This window comes from Solanum dulcamara, chromosome 9, assembly GCF_947179165.1.
Source record: "Solanum dulcamara chromosome 9, daSolDulc1.2, whole genome shotgun sequence".
Classification (NCBI taxonomy): Eukaryota; Viridiplantae; Streptophyta; class Magnoliopsida; order Solanales; family Solanaceae; genus Solanum; species Solanum dulcamara.
Window position 1 is genome coordinate 33,314,573 of NC_077245.1, and position 13,120 is coordinate 33,327,692.

At 35.9% G+C, this 13,120-nt stretch overlaps 1 protein-coding gene across 1 annotated transcript in view; it reads left to right on the forward strand.

Moving 5' to 3' along the window:
• The window catches only part of LOC129903045 (agamous-like MADS-box protein AGL12), a 43,627-nt gene that overhangs the window by 29,622 nt on the left and 885 nt on the right, over positions 1-13,120 (forward strand). Inside the window, exons 4-5 of the mRNA XM_055978523.1 lie at positions 12,874-12,973; positions 13,079-13,120. Coding sequence (XP_055834498.1) covers positions 12,874-12,973; positions 13,079-13,120 — 142 coding nt within the window. The remainder of the gene's footprint in view (positions 1-12,873; positions 12,974-13,078) is intronic.

The following is a 13,120-nucleotide window of genomic DNA, read 5'->3' on the forward strand; positions in this document are numbered from 1 at the left end:
GAACATATTTAATCAATTCTTTCTTATCTTTTTCAACATGTTCCAAACTACTCATGGACAACCTACTTAGTGCATCTGCAACCACATTTGCCTTGCCTGGATGATATAACACACTCATATCATAATCTTTCAAAAACTAAAGCTATCTTCTTTCCCAAAGGTTCAAGTCTTTTTGCTTAAACACATATTGTAAACTCTCGTGGTTGTTGAACACATCCACATGGACACCATAAAGATAGTGTCTCTAAATCTTCAAGGCAAACACAACTGCCCCTAGTTCAAGATTATGGGTTGGATAGTTTCATTCATGCACCTTAAGTTTCCTAGAAGCATAGGCTATTACCTTACCATGTTGCATCAATACAAAACCAAGACCAACCCTTGAGGCATCCAAATACACCATGAAGCCGTTGAACCCTTCCGACAAGGTCAAGATAGGAGCGATAGTGAGACAATCCTTCAATTTTTGGAAACTATTTTCACATGCTTCCAACCATTGAAACTTCACCTTCTTTTGAGTGAACTTGGTCAAAGGTGATGAGATCAATGAAAACCCTTCCACAAATCTCCTATAGTTTCTGGCTAGGCCCAAAAAACTCCTAATATTTGTATGAGATAGTGGTCTAGGCTAATTTTTAACCGCTTCAGTTTTCTTAGGATCAACCATAATTCACCAAACACAATGTGACCAAGGATGGCCACCTCCCTTAACCAAAACTCATATTTGTTGAACTTTGGAAATAATTGTTTGCCTCTTAGAGTTTGCAACACAATCCTCAAGTCACTTGCATGCTCCTACTTATTCTAAGAGTAAATCAAAATGTCGTCGATAAGTACAATCACAAAAATATCTAGGTATTGCTTGATCACCCTATTTATTAAGTCCATCAAAGCCGAAAGAGTATTGGTCCAATCAAATGACATGACTAGAAACTCATAATGGCCATACCTTGTCTGAAATGACATTTTGGGAATGTCACATTCCCTCACCCTTAATTGGTGATACCTGGAACAAAGGTCTATCTTGGAGAAGTAACTTGCCCCCTACAATTGATCAAACAAGTCATCTATTATCGGAATTGGATACTTATCTTGATGGTTACCTTATTTAATTGCCAATAATTAATGCACATACGTAGTGAACTATCCTTCTTTCTAACAAATAATATGGGAGCACCCCATGGAGAAATACTTGGCCTAATGAACCCCTTGTCTAACAAGTCCTTTAATTGATCCTTCAACTCCCTTAACTCCACCGAAGCCATCCGGTAAGGAGATATAAAACTAGGTTGAGTATCCGAAAGAAGGTCTATGCTAAAATAAATCTCCCTTTCGGGAGTAACACTGGGTAAATCATCGGAAAACACATCTGAAAACACATTTACAAAGGGGACTGACTCTAGGATAGGGGCTTCAGAATTCTCATCCCTAACACTCACAAGATGATAAATACAACCCTTGGAAATCATCTTCCAAGCTTTAAGGGATGAAATGAATTGACCTTTAAATACAAAGTTACTACTCTTCCATTCTAGGACCGACTTATTTGGAAATTGAAACTTAACCACTCGAGTTGTACAATCAATAAAAGCATAACATGCATATAGCCAATCCATTCTAAGAATAGCATCAAAATTGGTCATCTCAAGCTCAACGAGGTCACATAGGGTAACTTTATGAAAAACTATAACCGTACAACTTTTATAGACTCTTTTATCCTCAATCGACTCACCAACGAGAGTATAAATGGATAAAGGTTCTAGCAATATCTCGGGACTAAAATCAAATCTCATGACCACATAATGGAAAACCAAAGATAAATTTGCACCCATATCAAGAAAAGCATAAATATCATAGTGAAAGACCCGTAACATACCGATAACAACATTGGGTGTCTCCTCCACCTCTTGCCTACTATGGAGGGCATAAAACCTATTATTGCATTGACCACCATTGGTTTCCCATGGACACCTTGAGCGACTTGTCGTTGAGGATGACCATCTTTGACCTTAAAATCCTTAGCATGATGACCCGGCTTACCAAACCAGTAGCATACATTCGACCCGGCTAGACATTCACCCTTGTGGTTACTACCACACTTATTGTATGTGGGAGTAAATTGGCCTATAGGAGCACCTCCTTGAGGTTTATGGTTGGGCATTTTATCTTTCTTAGACCTTGAAGTAGTAGCATTAAAAGACCCTTGTTCGAAATACTTTTGGCAAAAATGAGGACATCCACCATTTCTGGACTTAGTATGAGAGAATTCACTAGCGCCGATCCTTAGCCTATTAGACTCCCTATTCTTCATCTTTAGCTTCTCACTTTGTACTTGCTCCATATAGGTCATGATTCTAGATATATCCATCTCCTAAATCAATATCGCCATTTTGCATTCTGTTGCAACCAACTCTGATACACCCAATACGAACATGCTTATACGAGCTGTTGAGTCAGCAACCATGAATGGATCATATTTTGACAATTGAGAAAACTTGAGGGCATAATTCCTTATACTTATACCACCTAGATTAAGTTGATAAAATCTTGCACTTTGGCCTCCCTCAACTCTAATGGGAAGAAGGGATCAAGAAGCACCCCTTTGAACTCATCCCAAGTCACGGGCTCCGCCTCTCTAGGCCTCTCACTTTTCCATTGATCAAACCAAATTTTAGAAATACTCCTTAATTGGTACATAGCCAACTCTTCCCTTTTAACCGGGCTAATTCCCATGATCTCAATAATCTTATGGATGCTATCGACAAACAATTGGGGATCCTCATCAACTTTAGAACCCCAAAACTCTGGTGGATTCATACTCATAAAATCTCGAACTATTGTTGCCACCATACTAGCATATGAATTAATGGGTGAAACCACTTCACGATTTACTTGACCCATAATGGCTTGAACAAGCACTTGAAAGGCTGCTCAAAACTCGGCATTGGAAACTTGATCAATCATAGAGTCATTCGGAGCTTGTTGCTCTGCTTCAACCATGTTACTTCTAATGGAGTATCTTCGTGGAGACATATTCTGAAAATTGCAAAGAGCAAGTGTAAGAGGGAAAACACTTAACCACTTTACCGCACGACATTGATCATGAAAGAAGTGAGACTTTTCCTAAGACGTTTCACAGCCTCCTATTCATAGATGTGGCGCACTTCACCTCAATGAATAAGACTCTACTTAATGCGGCATGTTATAATCCCTAGGAATCTTCTAAACCTTGTACTGTGATACCAAGTTTATCAAGACTCGACCAATGAACTAATCATAACATAGTGACCGAGATGCGAGGAACCCGAACCATAAGCCATCTTAGCATAAAGCTCATACATAAGGTAAAAATATTGATCAATATAAGCAGAATTAATCATCACAAGGGAATGGGACTAAGTGAGATCAACTCTATAAATGTCCAACCAGACTATACCATAAAATCATATAAACATGCCTCTAGTCTAGTCTTTGACGGGGGCTTAGGACAAGATCCTATATCACCCTATTATTAGAAGAAAGTGTAAACAATAGTAACATGAATAAAAATCTTGTCCTCGGTAGAATAAGGACTCACCAACTTCTTTGAAATCTAAAGAAAATCTCTAGCCACGAGTGGGGTGATCGTGAGTGTCATTCATCCCTACATTATGAGACAATGTAGGCAAAATAAGAGTTAGTACATTTGAATGTACTAAGTATGTGAGGTATGCATGAAAAAGTAAAGAACTTAATCACTATACCATAGGATGCATGACCAATCATAATGAACATGAGTATAGTTTAAAACCAATTTAAATCATACGAAACTCTTTGTTAATGCATGTCATAAATATTTATCATAAACTCATAACTTGACATCTCCTAACTTCAACTTCAACTTGTGTGGGATAGGACCATTAATTGACAACTAAGACCATGTGAGCTATTACATGGAATCCGATGGATCCTGCATCGAGATAGGCCGATGACTCATTTATATAAACTAGAGAGGCTACCTTGAGAAGGCATACTCAAAAAATAACTCATCTCAACTCAACTATGCTATATGTGGATCCGCTATCTAGGTCATTAAGGCAACCTATGTGGGCAACGTAGTTTGGGACTTTAGGTTGCTACTAGGATTCCCTTGGGTAACTAACTACGTTACCGAACTGAACCCCACCTATAAGCCCTCTAGGTGCTTAGATAATATCCAAATGGAAAATCATTAAACATGATCATAACATAGTAGGAAAAGATAGTAATTACCTATCAATCTATCTTTAAAACATATTAGGAATAGCTAATCTATTTAGTGATTCATAAGAATCTATAACTTCTGTGAGAATTGTCCTTATCACCTTCTTTAAACATCTTTAGATCTTAACTCTGATCATCATCATAACATTAAATTTAAAATCATAAATCTCAACTTTAACTCAAACAAAACTTTTATTGAAAATCATTTAACTCATGATCAACTCATAAACTCATCTTATATTCATAACCATAGCTTAAAAATATAGTTTTATGCATGGGTATCTATAAATCAACTTAAAATCATACAATTCACATGAGAATATGCATATAAAGATCATTGATAACATTTAAACATGAAATCAAATCAGCCAAATACAATTCATCAAAACTAGGGTTCATAATCATTTATAAATTGAATGAAATCTTGAGAAATCTTTGGGATTTCATGGGTCAAAAGAGAACATGAATCAATCCCCACATATCTTGAGTGAGAAGACAAAACAAATTGGAAGAATTTGAGAATTTTGATGGAGATGTTGAGTGAATTTCATGAAAGTCTTCAATGGAGTCCTTGAGAGCGTCTTGTAGAGAGATAATTATTTGACTAGGTGAATCGTAGAAGAATGAATGGAATTAAGGGTTTAGTGTAGTTTATAGAGTAGAATTAGACCCTAAAAATGTCCAAGTTCATTAAATAACAACTAGGGAAAAGTCTAAAGTTCCCTTACTTAAAAACTAAATTCTGGCAAAAAACATCTCACAGGTCTGCGGCGTGGAGTTACTCCTGGATAGGTCAAATTTTAACGATTGAGAATTTTTCTATATTTTGACTTAGGGAGAAAATTTCACTGAACGGGAATAAGTGGACGACGAAGAGCTGACACGCACCTCACTGTTTTGAGCAATTTTTGACAAAATTCATCTTTTGATACAGGAATCTTAAAAATCCATCGAGGCCATTTTCCCACAGGTTTTGGTCCCATGATCGATATTTCGGAATCGGATTTGCCAAAAAGAATAAGGATAATGTGTTACGCGAGCGGTCAATTCCCAAGGCATTATTAAGGCACTTATAAGCGTTTTGAGAAATGTTACTTTGTGAGAGAACCTCGTTCTTCTCATCAACCACTAATATCTCATGCACTACTAATCATAATTCTTAACCATTTCAAATAAGAACACCACCCTCATTAGCATAACATAAACTTACCCCTAAATACCAAATCCCATAGGGGTGTTAATTGAAAAAGGCTCTAGCAAAATTTTAGGGAATACATCAAAATGCACAAAACATGAGATCTTTAAATTCCACTTAAAAAGTAACTTAAAATGAGATTCATGAACATTCATGCGTATGAAATGGAATGGAAGAGCTAAAACATAGGGGTGCATGAGGATGAATGTAGAAGACTAGTACCTTTATGTATACTACAACTGAACCACCTAGGTTGTCAAGTCAATCATGGAACAACGAATACAAAACCAACCATTAACAATAATTACCATAACTAAAGGAAACTCATAACATACCAAATGAAGCAGCTCGAGCCATTTCTCTTTCTCTTCTAGTAGCCATTGGATAATCCCTTATCTTGTGCCCCATATCACCACACTTGTAGCAACCCTCCTTAACAGACATGCATTCTCCTTGATGAGTCCTACCATACCTTTCATAAGGGGATAAGGGACGTGCTTCCTAGTTAGGCCTAGACACCTGGGCATTAGCAAAAGATGAACTACTATCGGTTCGAGCCCTCTTGGACTCTCTTTTTGACATCTCTTTCAATTTCTATTTCTCTATTTTTTTGGCATATGTCATGAGACTAAATATATCCATTCCCTTTAATAACATGGTCATCTTACATTCTTTAACAACCAAACCTGAAACCCTCGATATGAACTTACTCATTTGGGGTCGAGAGTCAAATACCAATGTCGGAACATATTTGGACAACTTCATGATCATGGGGGCATACTCCCTCACACTTATATAACCTTGATTCAGATTATGAATTCTAACACTTTTACCTCCCTTCAATTGGAAAGAAATGATCAAGAAATGCAACCTTAAAATTCTCCCATCCTATGAGGCCTGCTTTAATCCTTTCGGCCTTCCATTGGTCAAACTACACTCGAGCGACACCCCTAAGTTGATAGGACTCCATCTCCGCCTTTTTATCCAAAGATATCCCCATAATGTATGTAATCTTATATACCTCATAAATAAAGTCTTGGAGATCCTCATTAACCTCTAAACCATAAAACTCATGAGGGTTCATCCATGTAAAGTCGCTAACTTGTGAACCCGATTTGATCACATTTGGAGGATTCATTACTTCTTAGTTGGCAATCACATGAGCTATCTTGGTGATAGTGGTTCAGAATTCCTCATTAGTAACTTTATAAGGATGGGGACCATTAGATTGAGGGACTAGTCTCCTTTGAGGAATTTTGTGGAAATCCCAAAGAATAATCGTTAAGAGGGAAGGAAATCTTAGAACATACTATACCGAACGATCATGAATAAGACTCTATTTGATGCAGCATGTTGGACACCCTAGGATACTTGAACCTTGTACTTTGATATGAAGTTTGTCATAACCCGACCTAAACCTAGTCGTAACATGGTAATCCGGATGCGAAAGACCAAAACCATAAGCCATCTTAGCATACGTCGCATACATAAGGTAAAGAAAAATATAAAGATGAGCAGAAGTAATCATTAAATAGGGAATAAGACTAAAGGAAATCAACTCTATAACGTCCAATCTAGACTACACCAATGAGTATCTTCTAAACAAGACGATAGTCTAATCTTTAACGAGGGCTTAGGACAAGCTCCTAGATCACCCTAACAATAGAAGAAAGTGATGAGAATAGTAATCATGAATAAAAGTCTTGTCCTTGGTAGAATGAGGACTCACTAACTTCTTTGAAATCTAAAGAAATCTCTAGCCACCAGTGGGATGATCGCGAGTGTCTTCCGGCCCTACATTATGAGACAATATAGGCAAAATATATGTTAGTACATTTGAATGTACTAAGTATGTGAAGTATGCATGAACAAATAAAAGAACGTAATCAATATGCCATAAGATGCATGACCAATCATAATGAACTTGAGTATAGCTTAAAATCAATTCAAAACATAAAAAACACTTGGTCAATGCATATCATAAAACTTTTTCATAAACTCATAACTTGACATCTCATAACTTAACTCAAACTTGTGTGGAATAAGACCTTTAACTGACAACTAACACCGTGCGAGCTATTATATGGAATCCTATGATTCCTGCATTGAGACAGGCCAACGACTCCTGCATCAAAATAGGGGAGGCTAACTTGCTAGGGCATACTTGAAAAGTAACTATTCAACTGAGTTATGTGGATCAACTAGTTAGGCCATGAAGGAAACCTACGTGGGTAACATAGTTTGGGACTTTAGTTTTTTACTAGGATTCTCTTGGGTAAGAATCCATAACAATTGGTTTCATAAGAATCCATAACTTCGGTGAGAATTGTCTATATCACCATCTTAAACATACTTGTGTGAGAATTGGACTTATCACACTATAATAAAATCTTTGATCTTAACTTTGATCATCATTACAGCTTTAACTTTAGAATCATAAATCTCAATTTTAAGTCATATAAAACTTTCATTGAAAATTATCTAACTCATGATCAACTAATCTACTCATCTTTACTTCATAATTATACCTTGAAAATATAACTTTATGCATGGTCATGTATAATTCAACTTGAAATCATGCAATTCATATGAAAACATGTATATAAAGATCATTTATAAAATTTAAAAATGAAATCAAATCAGCCCAATGTAATTCATCAAAACTAGGGTTCACAATCAATTGAAAATTGAATGAAAACTTGAGAAATCTTCGGGACTTAATGGGTGAAAAGAGCTCATGAATAAATCCCCACCTATCTTGCTAGAATTTACTAAGAATTAAAGAAGAAACCTTGTAGAAATATGGAAACCCTAGCTTTATCTTGAAGATGAAACCATGAGAGACTTTGTTATTTCCTTAAAATATTTTAGGAGAATGAATTGAATAGGAGAGGAATTTGAAGAATTGAATATTTATAAACTTTGAACTTGGCCATAAAAATATTTAGGTTCATTGAACTGAACTATGGAAAAGAAACAATCACCCTTCATTAAATCTGGAAATTAGGCCTGATGGATCAATTTCTATAGGTCTTCAAAGTGTTGATGAGTCGTCTAGATGACTCGTACTGCAAGTTTGAGAAAATTATAAAAAATCAAGTCTCTAAAGTTTGGGAATAGGCAAGGTTTACAACCCGTCATCTTGTCTACGGTTCATCCTGTTGTCTCGTCCTAGAGGTCCCAAAAACCTGCAAATTACAAGTTTCTGAAGTTTTGTGAAGGGTGGTTCTTACGACATGTCCTAGCTTCTACGATCCGTCCTATCAAGTCATAGACTTGAACTTGAGGGACTTATGGAACTTAGCCTTGGTACTATTCCTACAAGTCGTGTCTACGGATCATATAAGTGAGAATAGGCCATCAACATGAGTCATAAGACCTCCCTTTAAGATTGGTCATGAATACCAATAACGACTCCCTCTACGACTCATTTCTATAGGTAGTGTAAACTCTTATGACTCGTAGAGACAGTCGCAAACTTGAGTTAAGTTTAAGATTTGAGAATTTTCTCCTTGGTTTCGACTTACCGACTTGCGGGTTCTCAAACAAATGATCTGTCGTATGTAAATATGAGCCAACCTCTACAAATTGTAGTTAGTTTGAACTGGAATGAAGTGAACAAATTTGGTCAATCTATCAACAATGACCCAAATGGAATCAAATTTTCTCAAACTTTGTGTTAATCTTACCACAAAGTCCATACCTACCCACTTCCACTTCCTCTCTAGTATAGAAACCATATTAATTAGCCCATGTATTCTTTGCTACCTATTCTTAACTTGATGGCAAATCAAACACTTAGATGCATATCCATAAATTTTTAGGCCAACTCAGTTCTCTTATCTATCAATCCTATGCACAAGGCTCATCTCATCGAGGTAAAAGTTAAAATGTAGTTCTCTCTTAATCCTACACCACCAATAGTGTTGATTCAAATCATTTTACATTCTCACTACCCCTAGATGGATAAAATAGCTAGAACTATGAGCCTCTTCCATAATCAATCTAGTCAGGTCATATATTCTAGGAACACAAACACGACCCTTAATACTCAAAACTCCTTTCGTATGTAATACTGCCTCTCTTGCTGTATCCATAAGCACCTCATCTTAACTCAAATTTTTATCCTCAAATTGTTGCCTATAATGATTGCATATAAAGCCTCAACCTCTAGTCTATCTTGAAAAGCATAATTTTGACCACGTTCGCTCCCATACTGTTTGCCTCCTTGAAAAATTCCATAACCTATCTAAGCCCCACATCTTCCACTCTATGCACTTCCTCTAGTTGGTGTTGCTAGTAATCAATGTGTCTAATCCTACAAACCCCGTTGATCCCTATTCAACTTGTGCCCAGGGAACTCCTTAGCAAAACGACCCAACTTCCCACAATTGAAACAGTCCCTACTTGACATAGTTTGATAAGACAAACTAAAATGTCTACCATAACCTGTGAATCAAGAATGAGAAACCTAGACATCAGTCATGATCCTTTGTTTCCCTAACTACTATACCTCGAATAAAAAAAAAAAAGGGCAGCCCGGTGCACTTAAGCTCCCGCTATGCGCAGGGTCCGGAGAAGGGTCCGACCACAAGGGTCTGTTGTACGCATCCTTACCTTGCATTTCTGCTAGAGGTTGTTTCCAAGGCTTGAACCCGTGACCTCCTGGTCATATGGCAGCAACTTTACCAGTTACTCCAAGGCTCCCCTTCCCTAACTACTATACCTCGAATAACTACAATGAAAGCCTCCAGTACTAGATAAATATGCTAGTTTGTTCATCATGACCTCTACCTAAGAAGTCCATGCCATAGATGATGAACCATTAAAACTACCATATGTGCAAACCCTCTTCTCATCTCCTCTATAGGCATTACGATGAATCTGCTAGATACTTTTAGCATGATCAATCACTTATTGAAATATAGAACTAGTAGTCACTAGGTACTCGATAGAAAATGGAGAGGAGTAATCAATCCCTTCACAAACATCCTAACCCGATCCTCCTTTGTAGTTACGCTCATCAAAAATTGCCTAGCCAAGGCATATAAACTGGTTTTATACTCAGTAATAGTCATGGCAGTCTGCTCTTGATCATAAAACTTATCCCTTGGACTCTCTCTCATACCAATAGCACATACTTCCCCAACAAGGCCTCAGAAAACTATATCCAAGACATATAAGGTGACCAAGCTAGTCTGCAATCCTGATAAGACCCCAATTACTACTTCTTTTGTCCTACCATCTAAAAACTTGTGTAGTACATATCATGTGACTCAATCAAACCAAGGTTATGCAACCTTTCCTAACACAACCCTGAGAAAGAGAAACAACACATGACCTACCTCAACCACGACCTCGATCCTAAATTAGAATAGAATTTTCCTTAAAATGTCCTATAGACTCCCGAAGATATATAGATACATCATCCTGCCAATCCTCTTAGTAGATATCATTCAATTGATATACCATGTATACTAGCCACAATACTCATTCCCTTGAAAATTTGATTATATGTAGTTCTTATTGCTATTGTGAGAATTTATTTAGGTATAGCCATGTAATTTATAGAATTTACCCTAGGTGTGTCTATGGCTCTTATGGACGTCACAAGTTAAGGCATTCCTACTATTACTACTTCCTGAATCGTAATTGTGAATAGTAATTATTTCCTGTGTAGTTGATGTGTTCCATAAATAATTGTTGTATCCTAGATATGTTGCTAGAATAATTTATCCTAAAAATATTTTCCATTGGACTCTTATTATTTAATGTGTTCCCATTTAGAGAGGTTGATTCCATTGTTATTTGACTGTCTAGTTTAAACTCTCTTTGTTTCTCTTCCTGAATCAACAGGGAAAATGCTAGTGCCGTAGAGTATTATATGTTAAGGATACTACCTCTTTACACAGTGTATACTTCTTTCAATTCAATAAGAAATTGAATAAACATCTAACTTGTTCTGCCTCATGCATTCTGTCATTTACTCCATATATGCATGTGCTATTGCAATGATATTTAAAACTCAAAGTACTCAGTTCTTTCCATAATTTCTTCATTCTTATCTCATAACTAGTAATATCTATATCGCCGATTTCTTTGACTCTGATGCAATTTTTCTCCTTTGATTTGATCATATCTATCTTCTACCTCGATACAAAGTTCCATAGAATCATTAACATATTCACACTGTATAATATCTCTTTTGTAAGGGAGTTTAGTGTATATATGGCATTGAACCTTTTCTATTAGCGAAATTGACATGGATTTTGCATTTAGCTTCTTACAAGATCCATCAATGAAACCTTATTTGTTCTTCGCCAATAGGACTCGCAAGACACCCCTCATCCAAGATTTATATCCTACTCCATCTAAATGAAATAGAACTAACATGATCCTAGGGTTATTCGAGGGAAGTATGTAAATGGAATTGCCCACATAAATGGACTTTTCATTCACTAAACTTGACTTAACCATGAGAAAAATTAATTGCATTGATCAATAGAAGATGAAAAAGGAAATTCATACAAATATCACAAATTAAATCAAAATGTGAAGAAAGCCAGTCAATTGAATTAGTGAAATGACTCTAATACTATGATATGGACCAGAGAAGCAAATATATTGAGAATGATAAAATGAGAACTCGCAAAGTTCTCTCTTCATCAATAGAATATTATATACAATCTCCTTTGGTGCCTTGACAACTGACGCGGGCTAAGGTAAAACAAAAAAAGATATTAACTGCCCAATAGTAACACTAACAACAACACTTAGAGCCTGTTTGCATTGACTTTTAGCTTTTAACTTATAACCAAAAATTCATACGGTAGATTTCTAAGTTATGGTGTTTGGATTATTTTTATCATTTTACCTTAAATTAAGTGCTTACAAACACTTTTTAAATTTACCTAAACACTTCAAAAGTGTTTAAAAGTTATATTGACTTAAAACACTTAAAATAAGTCAATCCAATTAGTAGTCTTAAGTTCAAATCCTGAGAATGAAAGACGACCTTTCGGAGGGAATGTTTTACCTTTAGTGGCATAGCTAGTGTGAATATATCATATAAATAAAATTAAATTTTGTTAATCCTTTACTAAAAATATTCTATAAAGTCGAGTTGTTCTTCTTGTCCTGAAAGTTACTTAGGAAGGTGTAGTCCATTTTTTCCTATATGTATCTTGCCTTCAGATCATCAATAAATCAAGCTAATATGTGATTGTGACTGTGTATGAATAAATATTCTTTACTCTTTGAGACTTCAAGTTCCTTAAAAAATTGACTCAAAAAGAGAATGATACCTTTCGAAGGATAACCAAAGTTTGAATGGTGTGTTGTATGATAATTTTAGTTACTTAAGTGACATTTAACTAATTGTTAGTTCTTTTTCTTACTTTTCTTCTGTCATTAATTATCCAAAAACGTCTTATTAGCTACATGTATGGGGGAGGTGCTGGAACAATGACACTAGAAGAATTGCATTCACTTGAAAAGTACCTTGAAATTTGGATGTATCATATTCGTTCAGCAAAGGTAATAATTTCATCAAAACAGTATATTGTTTGTTATCAAAATTGTTTAGTCTACTTTTATTCATGTGAAATGAGAGTTGTTTGTTTTGCTAAAACTATCTTGCAGATGGATATCATGTTTCAAGAGATCCAGCTGCTGAAGAATAAG